The sequence below is a fragment of the Melozone crissalis genome, unplaced genomic scaffold, assembly GCF_028551555.1.
Source record: "Melozone crissalis strain CALT ecotype California unplaced genomic scaffold, PUWL_Pcris_2 ptg000018l_1, whole genome shotgun sequence".
In the NCBI taxonomy this organism is placed as follows: domain Eukaryota; kingdom Metazoa; phylum Chordata; class Aves; order Passeriformes; family Passerellidae; genus Melozone; species Melozone crissalis.
In genome coordinates, this window is record NW_026535796.1 from 9293032 (window position 1) to 9318331 (window position 25300).

Consider the following 25300-nt stretch of genomic DNA (forward strand, 5'->3'; position numbering starts at 1 on the left):
TTCTTTTTAATTTAATAGGGCTCTACCTAGCAATGCCTAATTATCTTTTTAAAACAGAAATTAACAACAGTGGGGAAAAGAGCAAAGGTGGAAACTTTCAGCATTCATCCTTAGTAAAAATTGGAACATGTCCAGATTGGCCTGAGAAAATGCCCATCATAGAGAAGCTTGATGCTTGACAGAGAAATGTACTGAGAAATCTTGGAGAGGAAGACAGTCTACAGGAAGTTACAAAACTCTTCAGAATCCAGGGCCTGTTTAGATCCTCTGAAACCCTTTGTATAGCTGGAAATCTTTTGTTTTATTGCTCTATTCAAGAGCAATTTTTCATGAGGTCTCAGTTAAGATATTTTCAGAGGAAGGACCAGCTGAGAAGCTCAGCAAATGGGAGTTAGGCCAGGCCATGGAAGAGGTAATGTGTCTGCAGACATGTATGAATAAGGAAAACTGTTTCCCATGATAGATACCACTTGAAAAAACTGCATTTAGTGAATACTTTTCAGCACCTGACCTCTGGCCTGTGCAATCAGGTTTGCCATCTGTCATATGAACTACATCTGTTTTTTCAAGTGGAGATGCTATAGGTTACTTGAGAGAGAATTTTTTGCATTCTCTGAAGTCTGGGTCACTGGGCATGATACTTGTTACGCCTTCCATGCTTTCTCTTAGATGCTGTTATAATTTGGGAGTTCTTCTCACATGCAGTTGTCCACTCCATGCTTTAAACTCTGTTCTTCCACACAGCATCATCTGGGGGAAGCACATTCCCCCAGAGGAAGGAATGGATGAAGGAGGGGTATGTGTGTGAGAAAATACTTGCTTCTATTAGTTTTTAAATTTGTCTTTTCTAGTGTAGGGCTGACATACTACCACCGTCTGTTGAAATAAAATAGCAATAGCACTGAAAAGAAAATGTATCTCGTAACATCATACTTCTTGTATGTGCTGCAATCCACCGACTTCTGTAAAGGGGAAAATCTCTCCTGATGGATACTTCAGTTCTCTTATCAGCAGTGTAGAGTTGTTGGAGTGCACTTGCTCTGTATCCCTCTGCTCTGTGGGCTCCCATCCACAGCCAGCAGCAGAGCTGTGTAAGGAGAGGTAAATGGAGCTGGCACCTTTTGAAAAGTGCAGTTTGGAGGGGAAAATTATGATGGAAAATCCCTCATTTCTCTGTGATAAAACCTTTGTTATTCAGGAGATCAGTGTCTGAGACTGTCCTGGTCTGCACAGCCTAGTTAGTCCTGGGAGTGTTTTTACTGTGTTTTAAAAGGCTTAAGCAGTGTGGCTTTGTAAATCAAACTGAAGCAAGTAATGAGCTGTGTGTTGCAGGTTGAATGAATCAACCCTGGAGAACAACCACCACTTGGAGAACGATGCTTTTTCTGACAAGTCCGAGAGAGACAACGCAGAGGAGTCAGAGAATGAAGCACAGGAGAACAGCCGCAAGACAAATGAAAGTGAGAGCGATCAGTCAGAAATCCAGGGGGAGCTCTCTCCAGGGAGGAAGGGGACCACTTATATTGAACAAGTCTATGAAGAATTTGGAGAGGTAAGAAAACAAAAATCATGATTGCTGCCTGTTCCTGTTAAAATGTCTGTTCATGTGTTTGTCCTTCAGCCTTTTAGCTGTGTGGCGGGTAACAGCCAACTTCATGAGTTCTGGTGTTTAACAGAAAAGCAAAGCACAGTTTTCTGCTAAATTACATGGTGTTATGTGCTTTAATAATTCTGCATTATGAACAGCAGCTCTGCTACTGTGCTTTGGTGTATTTCCAGCATGAGTGATTGCTTTAACCAGTTACTGCATTAAAGATCTGCACAGCATTGGCACATTCATGGAGCCAGCAGGAGGGGGGATTGTTATCCTGGGCATGTGTCCTGGCCAATTAGGGCACTCAGTCCTTGTGTGATACAAAATATGACACTTGCCTTTTTTTATTATGCATGGAACATCCTATTTTTTGTGTCTGAATGGAGCATTTGAGCCACTTGATTGCTAAATGCCAGTTGCTTATATGAAAGCCATTTCTCATGACATTTAACAGCAGGAGGATGCATTTCTGTTCCACATAAGAGCCTTGCTAGCTGATGTCACCTCCGAGGAAGGCAGTGGTAGGGAGCTGGGGCAGCCAAGTGTGCTGTGTGAGAGTCAGTCTGAGCAGGCAGCAGAGGAGCACTGCTCTGAGCACTTGCTTGCCTGCTGCTTTGAACAAGGAAGCTGAGGTCCTGTTGGTGCGTCAAAGAAACACACTGCTGGGAAGCTGGTTTTTCTTAGAGTCACAGAATTGTAGAACAATTTACATTGGAAAAGATCCTTAAGACCAAGTCCAGTTATTAACTCAGCACTGCCAAGTCCACTGCTAAACCATGTCCCTCAGCACCACATCTACATGGCTTTTAAGTGCCTCCAGGGATGGTGACTCCATCACCATCTGTTCCAGGCCTGTTCCAATGCTAGACAATCCTTTTAGTGAAAAAGTTTTGCTAATATCCAATCTAAACTTGCCCTGACATAGCTTGAGGCCACATCTTCTCCTCTTACTTGTTACCTGGGGAAGACACCAACACTCACCTCTCTGCAACCTCCTTTCAGGTAGTTCTAGAGAGTGATAAAATCTTCCCTCAGCTTTGTTTTCTTCAGGCTAAACCACCCAAGTTCCCTCAGCTGCTCCTTACAGAACTCGTGCTCCAGACCCTTCACCAGCCTCTTACACTTTTCTTTCAATGTTCTCCTGAAAGTGTGGTACTAATATTGACAAAAAATATATAGTCAAATATATCCTAATTACACCTAGCTTCTCTTCAGTGCATTTTTTTCCCTCAAATCCTCTTGCAGACAAATAGCAATGGGGTTCAAACAGGAAATTTTGAATATAGATGAGTAACTACACAGCGGCAAAATGAAAGCAAACAATTTCTGTCAGCTGCTTATTCTGAAATGACCTTTCTTCACATGACAAACTGCCCTAGAAGTGGTGGTAGTGAAGGCTGATATTTTAGTGTTTGAACAAATATTACAGGCTATGCTGATGTGGGTGTATGAGACAAAGAGAGTGATCTCTGCAGTCTTACATTAAAATAAGAAAAAAATGCACAAAAAACCAAGTGAAAAAGATTGCATTGTTTGAGAGTGACACTTTGTGTGGCATTAAATAAGTCTCTCTGTAGCGTGTCTGCTCAGGCACAGGTAGCATCCAGTAGGCTTCCAAAAAGAATTGCATGTGGCCTTGGCCCATGAGTGCTTTGTAAGATTTCTTCAGGAGGTGGGGCTGTCATCACCTGGGCCATGCAGGTAGGACTGGTTGTTGAGTCTGAACTCACTGATGAAAGGAATGTAGAGAAAAATGGGTTTTGTGCAATGATGTAACTCCCCTGGGTGGAGATGTAGCAAGGTAAACATGTGCCAGAAGTCATGTCAGTCATCATCTTAAACTGGAACTGCCCTCAGCCTGTGTGTGCAATTCGGGTGTGGCAGCACAAAGGTCCCAGGCTGGCACTGTTGCATTTTCAGCTTGGCTGTGAGGCTCATTTTAAAGGTGTGCACGTGGGTAGGTGCCTCACTAGACTCTTGAAAGGTGTTTGTGCATTTGGCAGTTTTGCCTTGTTTGCAGATGGAATGTGAAGGCAGAGACAGGTGTCAGAAGAACTTTGAGGTTGCAAAAGTTGGTCTAGAACACAAAATAGGCACTTTGATGGGTAGATTGATAGCAGAAAAAAACCCCCATTTTTTCCAGGCTTGTAGTTTAAACAAGTTCTAAAAAGGGTTATTATTTGAGGTTGTTCACATCTTCTAATACCTTTTTCTCTTTCTATTTATGTCCATCTTGTGTGCAGTGATTTATTGTAAGTAACACTTTGTCCAGCAGTTTCAACATGGCATTAATTTATATTGGCAGTAGATGCACACTTGAGAACCTGGATAAATAATGAGAGTTCTGACAGACCTCTGCATTGTGAGCCCTAGGTGATGCTGTGGTATTCCATTTCTCCTTGGAGGTGCAAGGTGTGCATTGCATCAGACTGTCAAAAGAAGAAGTGTACAAAAATTGAAAAGCAGCAGAGTTGTAGAGCTTTGCTGTTCCTCAGTTTGAAATTCCCTGAGCCTGCAAGCCCTGTAGGACTGGTGAACTTGCTGTGACTGTAGGGCTGATTGGGAGGCAACATGGAGGCAATGCTCAGGTGGTGAAAAAGAATGTTTATTGATTTATACCACCTGAAACTCCTGTTGTGCTGTGCTATGCCCTCTCCCAAACCAAAGTCCATTCCAAAAGTAAATCTGTGCCCTTTTTCTCATAGAAATCTCTTGCCTAAAATCAGTAGAAAGCTCAAGTATTCTCTTTCACTGTTAAATTATGATGCCTAGGGTTCACTAAAATGGAATTTTGTTTGAAAATTTAATTTACCTTCTCTAGTGGTGTGAAAGGCATGTTGCACATCTCATAGACCCATTGAATGCATAGGAACTACACAGGATTGAAAGCACAGCATAAAACCCCTGGCTTTTTTTACCTTCACTTCTGCTGCAAAGGGCTCTAAGCAGCACTGGCAGGTGCTGGAGTTTTTGTGCCTCTCACCTGGTAGTGGGGCCCTTGCCATATTGACAGTTTGCCTTGTCTGGAAGTTACAGGACTGCTTCTTTTCTCTGTTGATTACTTGTTTACTGCCTACATTTTTCTACATCTATCCTAGTGAATCTTATAATCTCTTGTTTATGGAGAATGGGACTGAGCTGCCTCTGTGCATCCCTTAGGCCACAGGGATGCTGTGGCAGCTCTGGGCATGTCCACCCCTCCTGAGGGCCTGCAGTGCAGAGTGCCCTTGGCTAATGGTGCTCCATGCTGGCCCCTGACAGCCCTGGGGGAGGCAGTGCCTCAGGAAGGAGTACAGCAGAGCTGTGCTCCCTGCCTGGTGCCAGCCTTCCCAGGCACCCAGGGCTTTCTGCTCCACTCACTTGATTGCTTTGGGGGTTCATTTCTACTTAGACATGGCTGATGTCTCTCTGCAGTGGTGTAGGTGAGCGGTCACCTGTGTGCCAGGGCCTGGCAGTCATGGCTCAGCTTGGACCCTGGAGAAATGTACCCACAGGGAATGGTTTTTCTGTGCCTGCCCTGAAGTTCCCTTTGCCTCTGCAGACAGGGGAGTCATCTCAGACAGAAACTGTCTCTGAGGAGAACAAGAGCCTGATGTGGATCCTGCTGAAGCAGCTGCGGCCTGGCATGGACCTGTCGCGGGTGGTGCTGCCCACCTTCATCCTGGAGCCGCGCTCCTTCCTGAACAAGCTCTCCGACTACTACTACCATGCTGACCTGCTCTCCCAGTAAGCAGCACAGGCTGGGCCTGACCTGGGCACTTCTCCTGTACTTGGGAAAATGTCTCTGTGTGTGCCAGAAAGCTCCCAGATAGTACTGAGGTCACTGGCTTCAGCACAGATCAAGCCAGGCACCAGCTCAGTGACTTTTTATAGATAAAAAAATGCTGCCAGTGAGGGGCAAGGAGGGAAAAATTCAACTCCAGGCAAACCCACCTTTGCATATGGATGTGTTTGGCACTGTTGGCTGGAGCTGATGGGAATTCAGCCGATGCCTTGGAGTTTTGCACAACAGAGCTATGCCACCTCCTGGTGTGCTCGTGTACATACACGAATAGGGGACTGGGACGGAGCAACCAAAATTGTCAAGCACTTCTGTTCCCCGAAGCAATATAATTATCATGGTTAAAAAATAAATAAGAAACATCTTTTAAAACCATTGATGATAGAGGCCTGCTGGGAGCAACAGAGTAGAAAATAGGAAATGTTCTGCTTCCAGATAGGACGGGCCTTCTAAATGAGATATACTTAGTGGACTATAAAACCAGGATGTGCAATATTCTAATAGCAGCACTAGTTACTCATTTTTATTCCACTTTCTCTGGGTAATTACAGAATCATGGTATTTTCAAGCCTTGTTTGTGGTATATGTACCATCTGAAGTTAAAGAAATAGTTCTCCTCAGTGCTGATATGTAAGAAGACTTCAAGAGGTTTGGAGGTTTTGATTAAAAATTGTTTAATTTGTGGTTCGGGTGATCCTTCTAAATTAATTTTGCCATAATTTACCCAAGCTGATTTTTAAATCTGACTGAATGGTTGGAAATACCAGGAATGCCTTTGGTTTGGTTTACTTCCTGCTTCATCTTTGAGCATTGTTTGGAGGTGCTGGCTGAGATGACTTTTCGGAGTCCCTTCCAACCTGAAGTATTGTATGAAATCTCAAAGTACTGGTAGAGCTCATGGAGCACATCAGCTTTAAAAGTCTTTTATGAAAGAGGAAAGCGAAGAAAAAGAGACAAAAAAAGCCAGTCTTTGATCTTGATGGGACAGGTTTACTTTTATGACTCACACTGTTCTGCTAGCTGTGACTCAGTGCTAGTGTAAGTGGAAGGACATTAACCTACTCCAGTATCCAATCAAACCTGATACACTCCAGAAATTTTATTGGTCTGTTTGCAGAAATGTGGAGCAAGTGGTGCCACTTTTTAATAATTGTGTTGTGTGACATACATTACTAAAAAATAGATATTTCTGCTGGGAGATACCTTTTTCATTGGCAGCAGAACAGAAGTTACTTCCCTTTAGTTGTGGGGAAATAGATTTAAATTGATGTTATTATACTGTAAGAAGCTAATGGTATGTGTGACCAGTATAAAGAACATTTTATGTTCTATTCCATTCTGCAGGGCTGTCCTTGAAGATGATCCATACACCCGGATGAAGCAAGTTCTGAGGTGGTATCTGTCCGGCTTCTATAAGAAGCCAAAGGTAAAATGAGACATGAAATTGGGGTTGTAATGGGCACTGAAATCTTCTGCTGTGGTTTTGTTTAATTTCTCTGTTGCCTCTCCTTTGAGACTTTACCTCTTTTACTACTCAGAAGACTTTGACCATTACTTTTAAAACTGGGGTTGCATTTGGTTTCAGAGCAGTGAGTGCAAAATAGTGACAATCAACCTCAGAGCCTTTGCACTGCACAGTTAGAAAGTAAAGCTAGTCATCAACAAGTAACATGCCCTGGGATGCAAGGTTTTTCCCTTTGCTGAAAGCAGGTCTTCTTTTCTCTTTTCTGGCCAATTAGTACCACTGTGCCATGTCCCCACATCAGTGTGCCCTTGCTGTGTATAGTAGTAACAATAATGAAGTTTGATCATCTTTGATTGGGCAGTATTAGATAATAAAATGGTGAGAATAGCAGATTAATCCATGGCTGGGGTGAAGAGATTAGATTAGATGGATATATAACTAGTTCTTCAGTTTTTATTCTTGTGATTGACTTCGTGTAAAGCATCCAAGAAAAAAATTACTGTGTTGTTTTGTGGTCATCTGTAGCATTGGATTGCAAATCTTCATTTGTAGCAGGTTTTGATTACTTGGTTTTTCAGGGAATAAAAAAGCCATACAACCCTATTCTGGGAGAGACATTTCGCTGCTGTTGGTTTCACCCCCAGACGAACAGTCACACATTTTACATAGCAGAACAGGTGAGTTATTGTTTGGATGCTCAACTGTTGCCACCACCAACCTGCTTGCACCTCCATGCACAGAAACACACTACTCCTCTCACCCTAGGAGCTCTGTGTAAACAGGCAGAGCAGAACCTGGGGTAAACTGGCTGCTGATCTTTTTTCTTTGCAGATTTACAGAAATTATGTGAGGCTTGGTAGGCACTCAAGACCATAACAGCAGGTCTTCCATATATAACATCAGCTTCTTCAATGGGATTCTACCCTACTGTTTTCTTATTGTTAATAAAATGGGGGTTGTATTGCCTCTGTCAAAAGGGGCATAAAACACAACCAAATCCTTCCATCTTTTTATTTCTAAACTTTCTATGATTATTTTAATAGGAGTAAATCGAGGGCTTATCTCTGTGTTGTTGTGATTAAATGAAGGGCAGAGCTCATAAGTTAACTGGCCTAACAAAGTGTAGTTTGAGATTTATCATGTTAGTAAAGGAATCTGAGAACTGTGTGGTCTTTGGTGAAGGGACTCCCAGTTTCACACACATTTTTCCCCTATTTGATTAGATAATTTTAGCTTTGTTAAAATTTTTATTTCAATCACTGCATGCATTTCATGGTGATTATTCAAATGCTGCACTGAAGTTCTGCACTGTTCATTTATTGTCTTGAAAACCTTACACTTTACCTATTGCCTGAAAGTCATCTTATGTGCACAAGTTCAAGAAAATGCAGGGTGGGGGAGAAAGATTAGATGTATAATGCTCTCATACATAATAATGGTGTCATGTATTGTGTTCCCCCTTTATTTTGCACTCTCCCTCTGCTTGGCCTGTGCACACTGCTCTAAATGACCCCTGCCTGCTTTTGTCCTAGGTGTCCCATCACCCACCAGTGTCAGCTTTTCACGTCAGCAATAGGAAGGATGGATTCTGCATTTCTGGCAGCATTCTAGCTAGGTCCAAGTTTTATGGTAAGGCATTAAGTCTAGGCCTCCTCCAGGTAATGTTGTGGCATCAGTTTTGGTTTGTTTTTCCATCATCCCTGAGCATGCTGAGTGTAAAGAACTAAGAAATGGTTGACAATTCTATCACCAGGATAGCCTAAGTCCTTGACTTAGTCCTTCTCCATTTCCACCATTTCAGTGTGACACCACTCTGATGTTAAAAGAAATAAAAAATCAGAGAGAAAGATTGAGAGCTTTAAAAATCTGTTTTTCAGAAGGCAAAGGCTCACAATAATATATGGGATTGTCAGTATGCACTTGGCATGTGCTCATGGACGAGTTACATTTCAGCTCTCTGGCACTCAGCCAACAAACACAAAAGTCTCTGAATAGATTTGAACCTTTATCTAGCTCCCAGAGTCCTGTGGGGTTGAAGCCCAGACCTTCAAAATGTCCTCCAGTCATTTAATATCAATGGAAGCAGCACAACTCCAGGCTCTGAAACACTGTTCCTGATTGAAATCAGTTTTTTGTTTAGACAAACATTTTGTAATTACTGTCCTCTGAGTGTGTTTGCCAAAACACTTTAAGATAGTCTTTGCTGTCCTTCTGGCAATTTCATTTTTTATTTGGGATCATCCCCTGTTGCAGCAGACCTCTCATTAGGGGTAGAAATGAGCCAAGACACAGACTCTCATTTAAAAATGTGAAAAGGGTCCTGGTTTATTCTTTATAACTTAGCCATCTGACTCTGACTGCAGCGAGTTCCTGCTGTTGGCTTCTCTGACAGACTCTGACTGGTGGCTATTCCTGCTGGAACATGACTGCAAGTATTTCCTTGCTCCCTCTGACTGCAGGCTTTTACCGAGCTCATCTGTGACTGCAGGCTCCAACAGCAGGCTCTAACTCTGTCAGACCCAGACCGACCTTACAGCAGATCTTCTGTAGCAGCAACTCTTCCTTGTTTTGTTCTTCTTCCTCAGAGCTCCTCTATCTCCTCAAGGTTTTCTTCCTCTAGGCCTTCTTCCTCAAGGATTCCCCCTGACGGGCACACTCAACCCTTTTGTCACACTTATCTTTGTTAGTCACAGCTGCGACCCATTCAGGGCAAGGCTGTTCTTCTTTGGTAATTAGTACAACCTTTGATCTTCTTTGGTAATTAGTTAAACTTTGGTGATTTGTACAATATTAGTACAACTTATCAGGGCAAGGTTACTTGTAGTCCCTTCTGCTACACCTACAATCCACAATCAGAAAAATTGTGAGAACTGGAGGACCTAAGAAAGTTCTAAGCTCCCATTAATGACCTGTTAAATCTGCTGCTCTTTCTCCAAGAGGGGCTAAATGCCAGAGCAAGTAAGAGCTGCAGAGTTTGTTAGAACTGCCTGCCTCCAGCTGTGCATGATTTGCAGGGTCCTAAATTTTGAGCATTTCATATCTTCTTTCATTAGTGACCTACATTTGAATGGAAATGCTTTTTCTAAAATAGGAGGAGAGGCAAAGTATAACACGACTTTTTAATGTGTATGTTTTTTTAAATTCTAGGCAACTCACTTTCTGCATTGTTGGATGGGAAAGCAAAGCTTATGTTTCTAAGCAGAGGGGAAGAGTATATAATCACTATGCCATATGCCCACTGTAAAGGTAAGGTATGACTCTTCAAATAGGAAGCAAACAGAGTCACAAAATGATGTCTTGCTGACTAGCTTTGCACTGGCTCTCCCCTCTCAAGCAGCTGACACCACAGGGCCTGGTAACTCCAGAGAGCCCCCCATGAGTCACAGCACTCAGCAGACCTTCAGTAATCCTCACTGAAGTCTTTCTGGTTTACCTGTGCACAGCCCAGGAGAGAATCAGGCCCATCAATGTTAGTTTTCACACTATGCAGAAACAGAAAAATACTGCATATATGCACTGTAGATAAGATGAAAAGAACAAGACTACATTTCTGAGCTTCTTAAGAGAAAATGTTTTTATCATGTTAACGCTGAAATTGCTTGATATATTTTCTGGCTTTTTGAGGATAAAGGAAATTCCTGAGTTCTCTTGCTGTTTGTTTGCTACTCTAATCATTGTACTTCTCAGAGTATGAACTGCCTCAGTGAGGCTTGCTGCTGCTGCTGGCGAGGCTTTGCTCATAGAGCCAGTATGTGCTGAGCCTGGGGCATGGCTGCTGATTCACTGCTCCTCAGGAAGCTCTATCTGCATCATTTTCACTGCAGAGTAAAAATCAGCAATCAAATGCAATTTTGGTTGAGCATTTTTTAATTTGGCACACTGACTTCTAAGTTTATATTTAGAAGGGCCTGGGTACCTGAAAACAATAACCTCATAATATCATGATCTCTGTGAAGTATTCCTTTCCATAAATCTTCTTCTTACCAATTTTTCTTTTTCTGCAAAAGACCTTCAGCAAATGGTAAACATGTGTCAAAAGTTCCCTCATGACCTCTAGTCTCCCAGATTCTGGTCAATCCCATTAAAGCTTCTCTCTTCTTCAATCGCCCTGAGAGAACTGACTGGGTCTGTTAAGCACAAGTATGAATGAGGTTGCTGGGCACAACTTCCTTTATTTTTCCTGTCTCACTTTCAGCTTGTCACAGGTGTACCTGTGAGTCAGGCTATTTCCTAGCTGGTGTTAGAAGTGGGGAATATGGACTTGGGGAGAGTCTTCATGCTTATCGTAAACAGCCATTTCCTAGAAACTCCAGTTCTGTCTTTTCAAAACTTTAAGCCAAGTGATGAATTTCACAGTGTGTCAGCAAGAGCCAGGTTTACTTGAGAAAGCAGGTTGCTTCCACTGAGGCCTCTCTTAAGCCTCTTTTTTTTCCCTTTCAGGACTTTTATATGGTACCATGACAATGGAGCTTGGAGGGAAAGTTACCATTGACTGTGAGAAAACCAACCACAGGGCAGAACTGGAATTCAAGCTAAAGGTAAGATACCTTAAAAAAACCCCATTTTGAGTGGGTCTCAGGCTTGCCCCTGTGCCCAGGCAGGGTTTGATAATTGATAATGTGAGCACCAGAGTGGGACCTGCCTGGAGAGAAGGTGTGACCCTGCTGCTGGTTTTGCCTTGTGCAACTCAAACTGACCCCAGGAAGCCTTAGTTTTACATGACTTTTTCTGGCTACTGGCTTTTGTTCTGAAAGTTTTGCAATTTACAGCGTTGCTTTCGTTTTAGCAGGAATGATTAGTTTTGCTTGCAAAATCTAGTGAGTGTACAAACTCACTAGAACTCTTGCTCCTGTACTTCCCTGACATTTGCACATACTTGTCTTTAAAGCCTATTTTTCCAGTAGACCTGGTGTACTGGGTTGAGGACATATTTCCCTGACTTGGGTGTCATCTCAAACTTACAAACACTTTAGAGCCTAAAGTGCTTCTTTTCTGGCTTGAAAACAGTGTGATTCATCCAAACATGTTTCTGAAAAGTCCTGATGATGTAATTACATGCTCTGCTTTGAGCATTTCCTAGCTGTCTATTTTAGTAGAACTGTGAGAAGTTGCAGGTAAACCCCTTAACTTTGTTCTTAATTTGAATATGTACCAGAGATTGGTGTTTAAGATACATGTGATTATTATTTCCATGGGTGTTGTGTGAAATTTGGGTTTATTTTGTTATTTAACACACACACACACACAAAAGCTTGCACAAATGTTTTCAGAAAGTGCTTGCTAAAATGTCTGAAGAGGTGTATTCTGTGAATGGAAGAGCTGCTCACACTGTCACTGGCATTTCTTGTGTTTGGCAGCCAGGAGATAGTGGAATTTTCCATTGTTCTGGGATTTATTTATTTATTTATTTATTTTCATTGACTCTGGAAATACCCTTTTTCTTTGGTTTTGGGGTTTGCTTTTTTGGGTTTTTTTGCTGTTCAGAGCTTCTTCACGCTGGAGACTTGACACACATGATATCAGCAGCAGTGCCATGCTGCTGTTGCTGTCCCATAAGCAGGAAGAGTCCCCACTAGTGCTGCTCCTTTTCTTTGGACAAGGGTGCAAAGGCTGTGATTCTGTACAGTGGGAAAGAATTGTCCACGTGCACTTATCCTGATGTCTGGCTGACAATAAATAAGTGTATTTCCAATAAAGATGAGACCTTGCCCTCTTGAGTGTTAATGCACCTCAAGGCTTATCTCCCTACCTGCAACTGCAGTGTTTGTGGTATTACAAACAAAAGGAAGGGGGCACAATGTGAGACAGTCAAAATCCATGTTAGAATTCATTCTGCCTTTCCCCAGAAATACTGTAAGTCAGCCAGTTGCACTTTCATTCCCTCCTGTTTCATCTCTGTTGGCTCCCTTCCAGTCCTCACTAGACTGAACACGTTTGCTGTTTATCTTCTCCCCTGACAGCCCTTCTTCGGTGGCAGCACGAGCATTAATCAGATCTCGGGGAAGATTAAGTGTGGAGAAGAAGTGCTAGCGAGTCTCACTGGACACTGGGTAACATTTGATATTCGAAGTTGCTGGCAGGTTAGGAGCCCGTGGCTGCAGGGTTCCAGGGAGGGCTGGCAGCCCTTGGCAGGCTCCCTGCACTGGAATGGGCATGGAGAGGGCCCTGTCCTGCCTGTTCCCCCCAGCCCCAGGGCATGCCGGTGAGCACAGCCTGGCCCACACCTCTGAAGGTACCTCTGGAGCTCATTTATGCTTCAGTAGTCCCATCCATCTGCAGTGAGAGGAGCGCTGCACTCCCAGAGCCTGAGGAAGCTGGCAACAGTAGGGGGGTTCCTCACCAAAAGCAATGGGTCTGTATTTAGGGTCTGAGGCTTAGGGCAAGCACTCATGGCAGGACATAATGTGTATGAGGTGTGATTGCAAAGACCTTGAGGCTGCCTTTTGTTTGGAGTGTTCAGTACTTCCACAGTTAGGCTGGGATTCAGGGAAGAATTTAGAGGGGTTTGAATTCATTATTTTCACAGCAAACCTTTATGTAGAATACAATTACTACCCTGTTCATCAGCTGAGGGACAGAGGCATTGATTTGGTGAGGATATTATCTCTATGGTCAGCTCAGAACAGCCAGCAGAGCGCTCGGCACTTTTGTGCACCCAGTATACACAAGTGATTCACTCAGAGCCAGCCTCAAGCCAAAATCCAACAATAAAGTTGCATAGTGAATGATGTAGTACACTCAGTATTCACAAGTGATTCACTCAGAGCCAGCCTCAAGCCAAAATCCAGCAAGAATAAAGTTGCATAATGAATGATGTAGTCTAATTTTGATTGGAATTCCTGGTACCTAAAACAAAAGCAGTGACCCTTGGCTTTGGGCTGGACATCTGGGTATTTTTCTGAGCAACATTTGAGCATCTACATAATCATTGCAGTTGGTCTGTGCTCCCTTGCCAGTCCATAGAAATTGCCATTTCTGAAACAAAATTTGTCTCATCTGAAGGAGATATTTAAAGAAAGCCAGGTGAAAAGTGCCTGGATAAAGCCCTTACTATAGTGAGGTTCTGACCACAGGGTAGCCTTTGGTACTGGACTGGACTTGTCCTGTCAGGCAATCTGTCTTTTTACATAAAAAGCTAATGACCATTTTGAAATTGGGAGATTTTCCCTTTCTTAGCATGCACAAGGGATTTGCTCCCTTCTGAGTTCCCTGTCCTGCAGGATGAGCCCTGTCAGTGGTGACTTGTGCTGGGCTGTGGAGTACCTTGTCTGCAGTGGGTCCTGCCAACACCACCTGTGAGAGCCCATCATCCAAGAGCTCTCCTGAGCCACAAGGTTGAGTGCTGCTCAGCTCTCAGCCTTCTGCTTTTACCCTCCTCCCTTGATCTTTGTCCTGGGTGTTAGTGGTGCACAAACTGCAGTGATGTATACAAGAAGTAAATGGCTTTGGAGTGGTGGCTCTGTGAGGTGCTGCTTGCAGCAGTGTGCTGTGAACAGAGGAGCTGCTGTGCAGTGGGGTAGGGATGGTGTTGGTTCTGCTCCTTCCCCACTGGGAGTACTGGCCTGCTCTCCTGGCTTTTCTGACAGAAATCCTTGCACCTGAATTGTCCTTGCCTTGGGACCTGCAGACTCACCTGAACAAAGAAGGGAAGTAAATCCCAATGCTCCTCAGTCCTAGGGTCACAGCAGCAGCTGAGTGCTTGTATATATGCTTGTTAGAGATGCACATAGTGGTGCTTGATAATGCCTGCCTACCTCATGCTTTCCACACTGGAGGTCTCTTGGGGACCTGGGATCGGTCCTGGAACTAGCATATGGAACATGGGAGAGGGAGTGCTGAGGGAGACTTTGGAAAAAGGATCCAGGGATCTTGTTTATATGTGCTGGGTGGGAGGTGGGAGGAACAGTGGTGAAAGAGTAGTATCTTAGGGTTTCTGTGGGCATTCAGGTCTGGGGACAAGACTTAATAGAAGGAACCAGGTCCCTTTCTACTCTGATTAATGGTAAATGCAGCCACTGTTTCTGGCAATGCCTTGCCTCATTCATTTCAGAAACTTTCAGGAAGTGTTTGGTGAGATTTTATGGGACAGAGGAGGAAAGAAGCCTCCTAACCAATAGGTATCCCTTATCATCATCCAGGAGCAGCTTCAATTTGTCAGGATTAATTTCTGCCTTTGTTTTCTGATTGTCATGGATTCATTTGCTTTTCCTTCTCAGGATGGAGAAGTGCATATAAACGAGCTGAAAAATGGGAGCACAGAAACGTTCTGGAACCCGACGAGCGAAGTGCGCCGGCAGAGGCTGAAGCGCCACATTGTGCTGTTTGAGGAGCAGACAGACTTTGAGTCAGAGAGGTGGGGAGCTCGGGGAGCATCTCACTGCTGCCTCTCTCATCAGCAGGGCTCCTCCAATTCCTCAGCACAGTCCTGGAAAGGCAGTGACCTGCTTTGTTGGCACATATTACCCAGCCATTTACCTGTTTCTTTCCAGATTATTAACTCCAGGGTATTTCCATGAAGTACCGCTCTAAAATCAAACTGGGCTGAGAAATAGCAGAGGCTACATTTTATCTGCTTAAAATAACAATTCTGCCTGGACTCCAGAGATCTCTGTAACTGCTGGAGCATTTTATAAAAGGGCAGGATGTCATCCTGAGGTTGGATACCTTGTTAAGAAGGGTTATTTCAACCACAAGCTCTTAAAATACACGTCGGAATTGTGGGAAGTCCTGGCATCCACAGAGTAGTACTTTGAACCACATAACAGGATTTTATGAATGAATGTAATTAAACAGATGTTTAACCCTGCCTCATAATCTCAGCTGAGATCTCCAGTGCAGTCTGCACCAGGCTTTGTAGGATGATCTAGGTTATATAAAACAGGCACATAACTTAGTGTCGAGTTTGACCCTGGCTGGATGCCAGCTACCCAAGAAAGTCACTCACTCACTCTTTTCTGCAGCTAGACAGAGGAGAGAAAATTTAATGAAGGGTTCATGAGTTAAGGACTCTGAGAAAATACTCATCAGTTACCATTGAGGGCAAAACAGACTCAAGAATAAAATAAATTTATTGCTAAAAAAATCCGACCAGGATAATGAGAAGTAAAATAAGCCCCTAAAACCACCTTCCCCCCACCCCTCCCTCCTTCAGCTCTTCCTCCTCCCCCGGTAGCACAAGGAAAGACAGGAAGGTGGGGGTTTCAGTCAGTTCATCACCCATGGCTTCTCCTGCTGCTCAGGGAGAGCAGTCCTTTACTGCTGCACTGTGGAGTCCCTTCCACAGGATACAATTCTCCATTAACTTCTCCAACATGGCTCCATCTCAGGAGCAGCAGCTCCTTGCAAACTGCTGCAGTGTGAGTCCATCCTGCTGCAGCATGTATCACTCTTCCTCAGGGTCCTTCATGGATAGGCTGCTCCACAGGCTGCAGAGGAATCTGGGCCCTGGCACCTGGAGCACCTCCTCCTGCTCCTTCTGCACTGACCTTGGTGTCTGCAGGACTGTCCCTCTCACATGTCCTCACCCCACTCTTCTCCAGTCACAATTTAAACTGTGCCACAACCTTTCTTTTGATTTCTTCCTCAGTAGGTCATGACAGAGGCATTACCAGCACCCCAGTGTTGGCCAGCACCATGTCCATATTTGGAGCCATCAGGACTCTGCCAGATGTTGTGGAAGCTTGTGGAGCTTTCCACAGTAGCCTCCTCTGTAGCACCCCTGTTGCCAAAAACCCGGCCATGCAAACTCAATACACTTAGAAAATGGAAGAAGTGAATAATGCACACTGTACAGCTGTTGAGCAAGACTTGAGTACAGTTATGTGGGGCTAGCTGGCTTTAATTAAATTAGTTGTGCTTCCTCTCCACTACAGTCAGCCAGCACGAGCCAAAATCCCAAGCCAGCACATGCAGTTGCTGCCTGGCTCTGCATTACGTTGTGCACTTCTCTGTGGACATCTGATTTTGGTGTTGCATCACATCACCCTAAAAAGATTCCCCTTTTTATAGGTAAAGAAAGGGATTGCGTGAAAATAAAAACACACAAAAATTTAGTTTGGAAAGTGATGCCTCGGGTTTTAGCTTTTATATTTTTTCAGATCTGTACTACTTTAGTGTACTGAAGTGCTTTAGTACTTCTGAGCTTCACATTAGGGGATGGTGAGCTCTCTTCGCAGAGTAGGTAGACAAAGCAATTCCTTCTCTATCTGGGGACCAAGGACAAATGATCCAAATTTCAGGCCCCAAAGCATAAACGACAGTGGACTGAAGAGAGGAAAACAAGAGAGATGGGACTTCAGAAGTTAAGTTATAATTGGACAATTAACTCCAATATGCAAATGGACCAGAACTTACAAAAGTGAGAGACCCCATGACCGGTCATCCATTTTGTGACTGTTTTGGTTCATCTTGGGTGTAGCCCTGGCTGGGCTCTTGTGCTGCCCAAGGTGGATCCATTGAGGCCTTCTAATAAATCCCTACTTTATTCTTTAACTCCATCTGTTCTAGGTCAGCCTTCACAAGGCATCAACAGCAGTGGGCATTATGAGCAATAAAGTCTTTGTAACTTTGTAAAATATTTCTAACTTACAGAGCAGATGTGTTAGCTCTGCAAAGCAGGGCAGATTGCAGTACATTTTTCTCTTAATCTTCAGAAGAAGATTCTTTAAAGGAGAATCTTGGTCTTGTGGGCAAAGAATCTCCAGTTCTCTGTTTACCAGAGTTTATGGCCAGAGCTGGCTCCCTTTGCTATATGAGAGATTAATAATGTTTCATGCATCCAAAAGGAGGAATAAGGAAAAGTTACAGAGTTCCCTAACAGACATTCCACCAAACTCCTTATTATGCTGACAGTTGCATGAATAAATTGCTATCTAATCCAGGTTATATTCTGCCTAAATTGCTTAGTCTTCCCTGCAGTGCTGCAAATCACCTATTTTCACAATTGTTGGGGAATCTCTGAAGCTCATGCTGTCATGCAGCTCACCGTGGAGGGTCTCATTGTCTGACATATGCAACTCTTGATGGAGTAATTTGCCCTTGTCAAACAATTTTGTGCTGTCCCTCTAACGTTCAAAGAATTAGGGGACTCACTCTTTACACCACTACATTCTTTAGGAGAGGCTTTACACCACCAAAATATATTCTCAGGTTGTTATTTCACTCCTCCCTACCCCATCCCCATCACTGAGTTTCCTTCCTTTGTTTCTGGGAGAAATTATTCATACACAGAGATAGGGGAGTGACTTATTAAAAATGAAAGGAAAGCATTGCTCTGCATCCACTTATCTAAGAAGCTGCATTTTTGGAAGTGCTGTGTTAATGTATGGTAATAGAAATACGATGAAAGCTTCAGGATCACTTTTAAATTAAGAGCTTCACAGCAAGCTCCAAATTAAATGTAGTAATGAATTCATCTTCTTAATGGTGGACGGGTGTTTTGTGGAGCTGGGAATAATGGAACAGCTTGGATCTCCTGTGCACATTCTAAACACCAAAGCATACAGTAATATTTTGGGAAGGCTAGCTGCTAGTCTCAGCAGTATTTCCAATCTGAAATTAAGATTAAAGTGCTCTGATTAGAAGAACTGTGGAGAGGCTGATCAGAGCTTGGCTATAGTAAAAAAAAAGTAATTTTTCTCTGGTAGAAGGCAGATCCTCTCCCCAGGGCAGATGCTCAATGAGAACAACTCATATAATAGATCACAATCTTTGGCAGCTGCAAACAAGTGTGAGTGAAACCTGGGTTCATGATTACAGCTTGTAAGCATGAGGACATGTTTGTTGCTTGTGGATTGCATCAGCTTCCTACAGATCTGCTTTTAGTCCTGTATAGGAGGTGCATGTGCAGCTACAAGATGTGCACATAAGTTCATTTTCCAGTGCTTCTAAATTTTAAATATAAAGACTTGTTTTGGGGATAGACATTGATGCAAAGGCTTCTAAACAAAAATGCCTGAAAGGATGAGGAACAGAACAGATTCTCCACCAATCACCTCTAAAGAGGCCACAGATCCCAGTGAGTTGAACACAACTTTCGTATGACAGCAGCATAAGAATTCAATAACAGACAGCACTGAAGAACTCAATAATTGTTGAAGGTGATGTTATCTAAGAGAAAGTTCCTTCAGCAGGTCACCCATACAGCATTCAGAGTTGCCTTTCTCAGTTTCTTTAACTTACAAGCTAAAAACAGAGGCTGAGCAATCCTGGTACAGTTCTGCTGGTGTGTCAATACACCCAACAAGTTTCTGCTCCAAAGTTCCAGCTGGCAAAATACATTGCTGGTTCTAAGGCAGTTTAACTTCCTTCCCTGATTATTCCTAGGCTTTGGCAGCACGTTACCAGTGCAATAAACAAAGGTGACCAGCACAAGGCGACGCAGGAGAAGTTTGTGCTGGAGGAGGAGCAGAGGAACGCTGCCCGGGAGCGGAGGGAAAGCGGCACGGAATGGAAACCGCTGCTGTTCCGGCACGATGCCGGCACCAACGAGTGGCGCTACAAATATGAGGAGTGAGTGCTGGGCTTGGGGTTCCCAACACATCTCACTGCCTGATTCCCAGGGATGCAAGCAGGCTACAGACCTGTCATTGGAGCCCTGCCATTCCCCAAAACTATGTCCAGAGCCTGCCCTTTCTGAGCTCCATGTCATCATTAGAGTACATGATCATGATACTAATTGGGAGTAGCTGGAAATGAGGGCGTGGCAATGGAAAATCCACTGTGTCATTGATGAAAATTCCTATTGCTGCAATGAAGGGCAAAGTCATTTAGCAGAGCTTTTCTGCACTGTTCAGAGCAGAGTTAACAACGGTGCTCTCCTCCCCTGGGCAACAAGGGCAAAGCCTCTGGAGACTGAACCCCCACACTCCTCGCAAGGAGCTGGGAATGTGCAGGGAACTTTCTGTTAGTCCTGTCACTGCATCTGGAAAGTCTGGCTACTGTCAGGGATGATTGCCTGCCCTGATGCATGTGGAATTAGTGTATTGGGCTAATGTGGGATTCTTGCTTTTCTGATGAATTTTTCTCATTTGGTCTCAAAAGTCTAAGGCCTTGGGATCCTTTGAACGACATTGCCCAATTTGAGAAGGATGGAATACTTCAGACAATGGAAAGACACTTATCCACAAGGATGTCAAACCACAAAGCAACGTGCATAAACAATCAAATTACACGGCACAAGGTAAAAAGCTTGTTCTGGGGATTATCATCTTCTTTATGATTGTTTAGATACACAGATCTTTTTCTACAGCATTTTCATGTAAAAGCACAGCATAAGCTGAAAGTTTTGTTTTGGGTAAATATAGCTTGTGACTATAGACCTGCAGTATTATACCATTATTAGCTCCCAAGAATTGTAATTACTGATTGACTCATTCTATCAATTTTGGCATTTTTCTTCCACACAATGCTAGTGACAGTGACTCTTACACTGAATTTTGCATATGACTGAGCTGAACTTTACTGTTCAGTGTTTCCAAAGCAGAAAACTTCCTGTAAGTTTTGGAGTACATAACTGAGACCCCCTGATTTCAGTTTCAGTCTCTGCCATGAGCCTTTATCATTCACTCTCTCAGACAAGACAAGAAACATCTTTCCATCCTTTCCCTCATACAGTGATAATACTCTCCTATTTCAATGCTTCCATCTTTGGAGCAATACCTGTCATTCATAACACACTTTGCAAATGCAGAGCTGCTAAACTCGCTAAGTATAACCCATATTACACTGAAAAACTTGTATCTTATTATCTATAGAGACTTTTCTTTTGTAATGCCCCACACTGGAATGTCTCTGATTCAGTGGGGAAGTTGGAGTTTATAACTGCTTTTCAGATCCTGTAGTGAGAAGTTTGAATTAATTTGTTTGGTTTACTCATCTGAGAGAGAGGGCAAAACTTCCCAAAGTGCATCAAGAAACTAGGCATAAAAATTCCATGATGTTTAGATCCTCCGTGCACCTTCTGAAAAATCATTGCTGGGAAAGTTGATTCTAATTTTTTTCTTCTTTTCTAGCTTTCTCTTACATACCTGGCCGAGTTAGGTACATAATTCAACAAAGGAACTGTAAGGCTCATCTATAGTATGTGTCAGTTAAAGCTACAAGAAGAATAATTTGGATAGGTGTCTTAAGAATGTTGTCACTTGGGGAAATGCTCCTGTATGAGGCACATGTATAATATCCTTAAGTAGCTGCCAGAGTCCACTACTAGGAGTTGCTGAGAAAGCAATCAAACTTCACAACCTCACACTTATTTCCCAGCACCCCAAATTTGTATTGTTTAAAGCAATCACACACCTCTTCAATGTGATAGAGACTGAGTCACATCTAATCCCTGTTTTATCCAGAGGTCAGCCAAAGACTGCAGGCGCCGCAAAACCAGTGATCAGCCTTCCAACCACAGCCAGAACACAGAGAGCAGCTGTTCAACGCCAGAGTCAGTGCAGGAGCTCTCAGATGATGATGGCAAGTATCTGGGTGTCACTGGGTTAGGCTTTAATGTTCTTGCCTTGGTACTTTAATTCTTGAGCCAGCCCTGGGACATTTCCCAGCCCAGTTAATACCATGGGCCACCAGCCCACGGGCAGCACAGGGAATGTTCTGCTTTTCTGTTCTCTGTATGTGCTGTTTCTGCCTTACAACAAGGATTTCCCAACTTCTGGAAAATTGGAAAAATACAGTGACATTCCAATCAACACACATGAAACAGGCTGTGTTTCTCTCTCTTTTCTCTGCCTTTGTTAGAGATGACCTTGAATGTTTGAGAGGGTGAGCAGTTGTGAGCACTCCTCTCTCCTCCCCTGAGCTGAGGAGCATTGTTTCCTTAGAGTTGACTGAGAAGCACCCTGACCCAGAGTCACAGGAGTGACCTGGATCTTCTGGCTGGAAGATTCTGTTCCCTGTCTCCTCCCCATGTTTCCTCCTGAAAGTGTCCCCCCTAGCAGTGACAATTAGTTCACAGCCACCCACTTGCTGTGTTGTGTTTCCCTACCACCAGAATGGTGATGCAAAACATAATTGTCCTTCAATACTTTGCCACAGGGTTTGAAAGCCTGTGCGCTCAGTGTGGGAAAGAAATGAACCACCTGAAGGAAATTCACTCAGCTGTCTTATCGCTACAGAAAGCCCAACAGGACATACACAGGTAACCATTTGCTGTCATCAAACAATGATTTTAATGGGCTAAAAATAACTGTGTGACATTTAACTCTTTACTGTGGTCTTTAGAGTGTGAGCTGCAGGAGTGCAGTTCAAGTTGTTGCAGATAAACTAACCACTTATCATACCACAAAGACAAACCCAGGCTCTGCTTGAAACAGTTAACTTCCTCTTAAGAGTCCCTTTCTGAGCAAAAAGTATCACCCTCAGGATGTTACTCAGCTCACGGTACTCCTGACTGGACCAGGCCCTGGCTAAAAATAAATCTCTGCCAGGCAGAATGTGTGGCCTTCTGATCCAGCATGTTAGGAACTTCCTCAGTTTGTACGGTATGTGTTCTGAAAAACTGGGCTCCATGGAGAAAAGCACTAATTTCCAGTTTTTTGTACAAATTGCTGGTTGCCATCTGAAGGAAAAAGAAAAAGTAAACACATCTGCTGCTGACAGTGGGCTTTGCCCTGCAGACTCCTGTGGGGAGGAATTAACTGCTACTTCAGCTGCAGGGAGCCCTGCTGGTTCCTCTCTGTGTGAGGAGTGAGTATTATCCAGCCCTGCCAAAGCTTCAGTGAGGTGGGATCACACATGAAGCCTACCATTTCTGGATGCCAGAGTCATTGGTGATATGCTGTTAGCTTCGCTGCAGTTCCTGGGGGTGTCCAGGGCAGGTTTGGGAAGGTTAGGGCACAGGTTAAACTCACAGGGCTATGAGTGAGTGCTGGATGAAGAGATTTCTTGGGGTTTGTGCCCTTCCCATGCCAACCAGCTGCAGCCAGAAACACTAATCTTCCTGTTAAAAAGGGAGGCAAAGTCGGGGGGAGCACACTGCTCTACCCCTGAGGGTGTCACCAAAGTGCAGGGTTCCCTCCTGGTGGGGAAGTTCGTGGTGTGCACACGTGTGTGAAGGCACACTTCTCTCCAACACACAAATAATCATGTTGCTTTCTTTTGCAGAAACCTCAGCGCTCTGAACAAAAAGTCCTTCCACAGGAAGGCCTCTTCGGAAAGCTTCCTCCTGGACTCTCGCTGTTGGTTTCTCCTCTGCATCTTTCTTACGTGTCAACTCTTCATTAATTATGTCTTCAAATAAAATCACTACATTTGGCAGCAATAATGATCACTGGCTGGAGGAGGGGGCCACTCGCGCAAGGAGCCCAGTGAGGCACCAAAGCACTTTAGAACCAACACGGCAGAGGTGGAAGGAAGTGGAAAAACGAGGTTAAAAAGGGATCTAGGAACCTGCAAAACTTTGTTCCTGCAGATTATGTCATTTTTTGCCTTTTACATGTACATCTTCAAGGACCTCTTAACCTGTATGGGCCTTAATGCTGAAGCCAAATGTAGCTTTAATTGTGCAATTTGTTTTCTATGTTTTGTCATTTTCTGATGCAATTAATAATTACCCAGCAGTATTGGTAACCCCAAAATGGTAATCACCTCAACATTTTGGAAAAGTCACGGTGGCCTGGGTCATAGCTCCAGGAGTGAGGAAGAGCAGTTGGGGAGCTGTATGGAACTGATGTCCACGGTGCCTGTCCGGCTGCCTTTAATTACAGGAGGGAGTTGATGTTTGTCCAAAAAATCCAGCCCTGGGATATTAAGTCATGATCTGTTTAGTCAGCCCATGCAGAATGGGACCTCAGGATGTGTTTTATTTTCCATTCCACAGAAACTGTAAATATACACAATTTCCTAGAGCCATTCTGCTTTGGGAAATGGGAAGTATCCAGTGAAAGCTCCTCGTCTGGTTACGGAGCTGACTGGTGTCCTGGGTCTGGCCCTTCGAGGGTGATGTCAGACACGCACGCCTGTTTGTAAAACCTGGTCACTTACTCTTCTTGTTATTATTTGCTATATGGCTGTTTTATAATATCACACACTAGCATTGTAGAGAGAAATCCACTGCCCCAGCATAGGTGAGGAGGATGGGAGCGATGTAGGTGTACGTGTGTTCGGTCTTAGGCACATTTATTGTCAAAGGTCAGGAAAGAGGGAGGGTTTTGCCACTGAATTGTTCAACCCTGTTAATAGTCTTCCTATTTTACACCATTTTTTAAAGATTTGCAATATTTTCTGTAGACTGCAGACAATACTAAGCCTTTCTTTTCTGGCCTGAAGTAGTTCCAAGTGGTAAGTACTGCTATATATACAGCCTTAAAATACTTAGTGGTGGTGCCAGTCTGGGCTATCTTTCAATGTAAATGTTTCCAAATTTTTAAGTACATTCCTTGTCATATTCCCCAGTTAGGGGAAACCTGTTTGTGCTTGATATGTTGAAATAAAACTACACACAACTTTCAGTGGCAGTCTATCTGACAAATTATTTTTGGGTTTGTGTTTGATAGTATTTTAAAAGTAAATTACTTTCTAGATGAAAATCTGCGGGAAATTGCCTCTAAGAATATCAGACCTGGGCCATAAGTTAGAATGGCAATAGCAGTTTGATACCACTCTGGCTGAAATTGTCTGAAATTGTCTTCTTATTGTAGCAACTTCCACAGAAAGAGAAGTGGTTCCCGTGATTTTCACTTTTGTACATGCAAATGTACAAACTTATCTTGGACTTAGGAAACCTTTATATCAAGGACTTGAGGATAGGGAATAGATTGTTCCACAGAGAGAACTGCAGCTCTCTGATATGAACAGGCAGGGTAAGAGCCAGCATATGTAAGCTGACATTCAGGAAACTGATCACAAATGTTAAGGGGTGAGAGTGCCTTTGTTATTAGCAAAAGTCTCCAGAAAACCAAAGCATCCTTCATCCTTGAGGAAACAACCTTGGAGAATATCAACATTATTGATGCAGATTGGGTGCCTTTTTGAAGGATGTCATCCTAGTCACTCTTTCTGAGGAAGTCAGACCCATGCCACATGTGGTGTAAAACTCAGTGAGAGGGCACTGCCTCTGCTTTCCAGGCTGTGCAAAGTTCCCTATGCAGCTTCAAAGTGTTTGCTCCTGTTTGGATGTATCCAAGTGTTTGGATGTAAAGCAGTGCAAACAAATGCCCTAATCTCCTTTGAATGCTTCAGCAAGTCAGCACATCTCTGGCCTGTCAGCACAGCCTTCCTCATCACTCTCATCCTGGTTTTGGAGCATGTGTTTTGAGTTAAGGATAGGAGCCTCTCCACGTCAGTAGGACTGTTTGCATCCCTTGGGTACAACTGTATCCCAGCTTTGGGGAATGGTTACCAAACAACAACAGAAAAAACCCAAACAGCCCAAGCCCAGAACCAAAGAGAAGCAGTGCTGAGCAGAAAGCCTTCAGTAGGTGTAAATATGAATGCAGGAAATTGTTTGAATAATTTC

The 25300-nt window shown here is 43.6% G+C and overlaps 1 protein-coding gene across 7 annotated transcripts in view; it reads left to right on the forward strand.

The window, feature by feature from the left end:
• The window catches only part of OSBPL5 (oxysterol binding protein like 5), a 172714-nt gene extending 148421 nt beyond the window's left edge, over positions 1-24293 (forward strand). For all 7 annotated transcript variants that reach the window (XM_054275317.1, XM_054275318.1, XM_054275319.1 and 4 more), the window contains 14 exons: positions 1333-1552; positions 5136-5320; positions 6720-6801; positions 7419-7517; positions 8373-8469; positions 9988-10086; positions 11281-11378; positions 12801-12890; positions 15057-15193; positions 19165-19350; positions 19882-20020; positions 21186-21303; positions 21880-21982; positions 22948-24293. In XM_054275317.1, coding sequence (XP_054131292.1) covers positions 1333-1552; positions 5136-5320; positions 6720-6801; positions 7419-7517; positions 8373-8469; positions 9988-10086; positions 11281-11378; positions 12801-12890; positions 15057-15193; positions 19165-19350; positions 19882-20020; positions 21186-21303; positions 21880-21982; positions 22948-23083 — 1789 coding nt within the window. In that variant the 3' untranslated portion in view covers positions 23084-24293. The remainder of the gene's footprint in view (positions 1-1332; positions 1553-5135; positions 5321-6719; positions 6802-7418; positions 7518-8372; positions 8470-9987; positions 10087-11280; positions 11379-12800; positions 12891-15056; positions 15194-19164; positions 19351-19881; positions 20021-21185; positions 21304-21879; positions 21983-22947) is intronic.
• The last annotated feature ends 1007 nt before the right edge of the window (positions 24294-25300 follow it).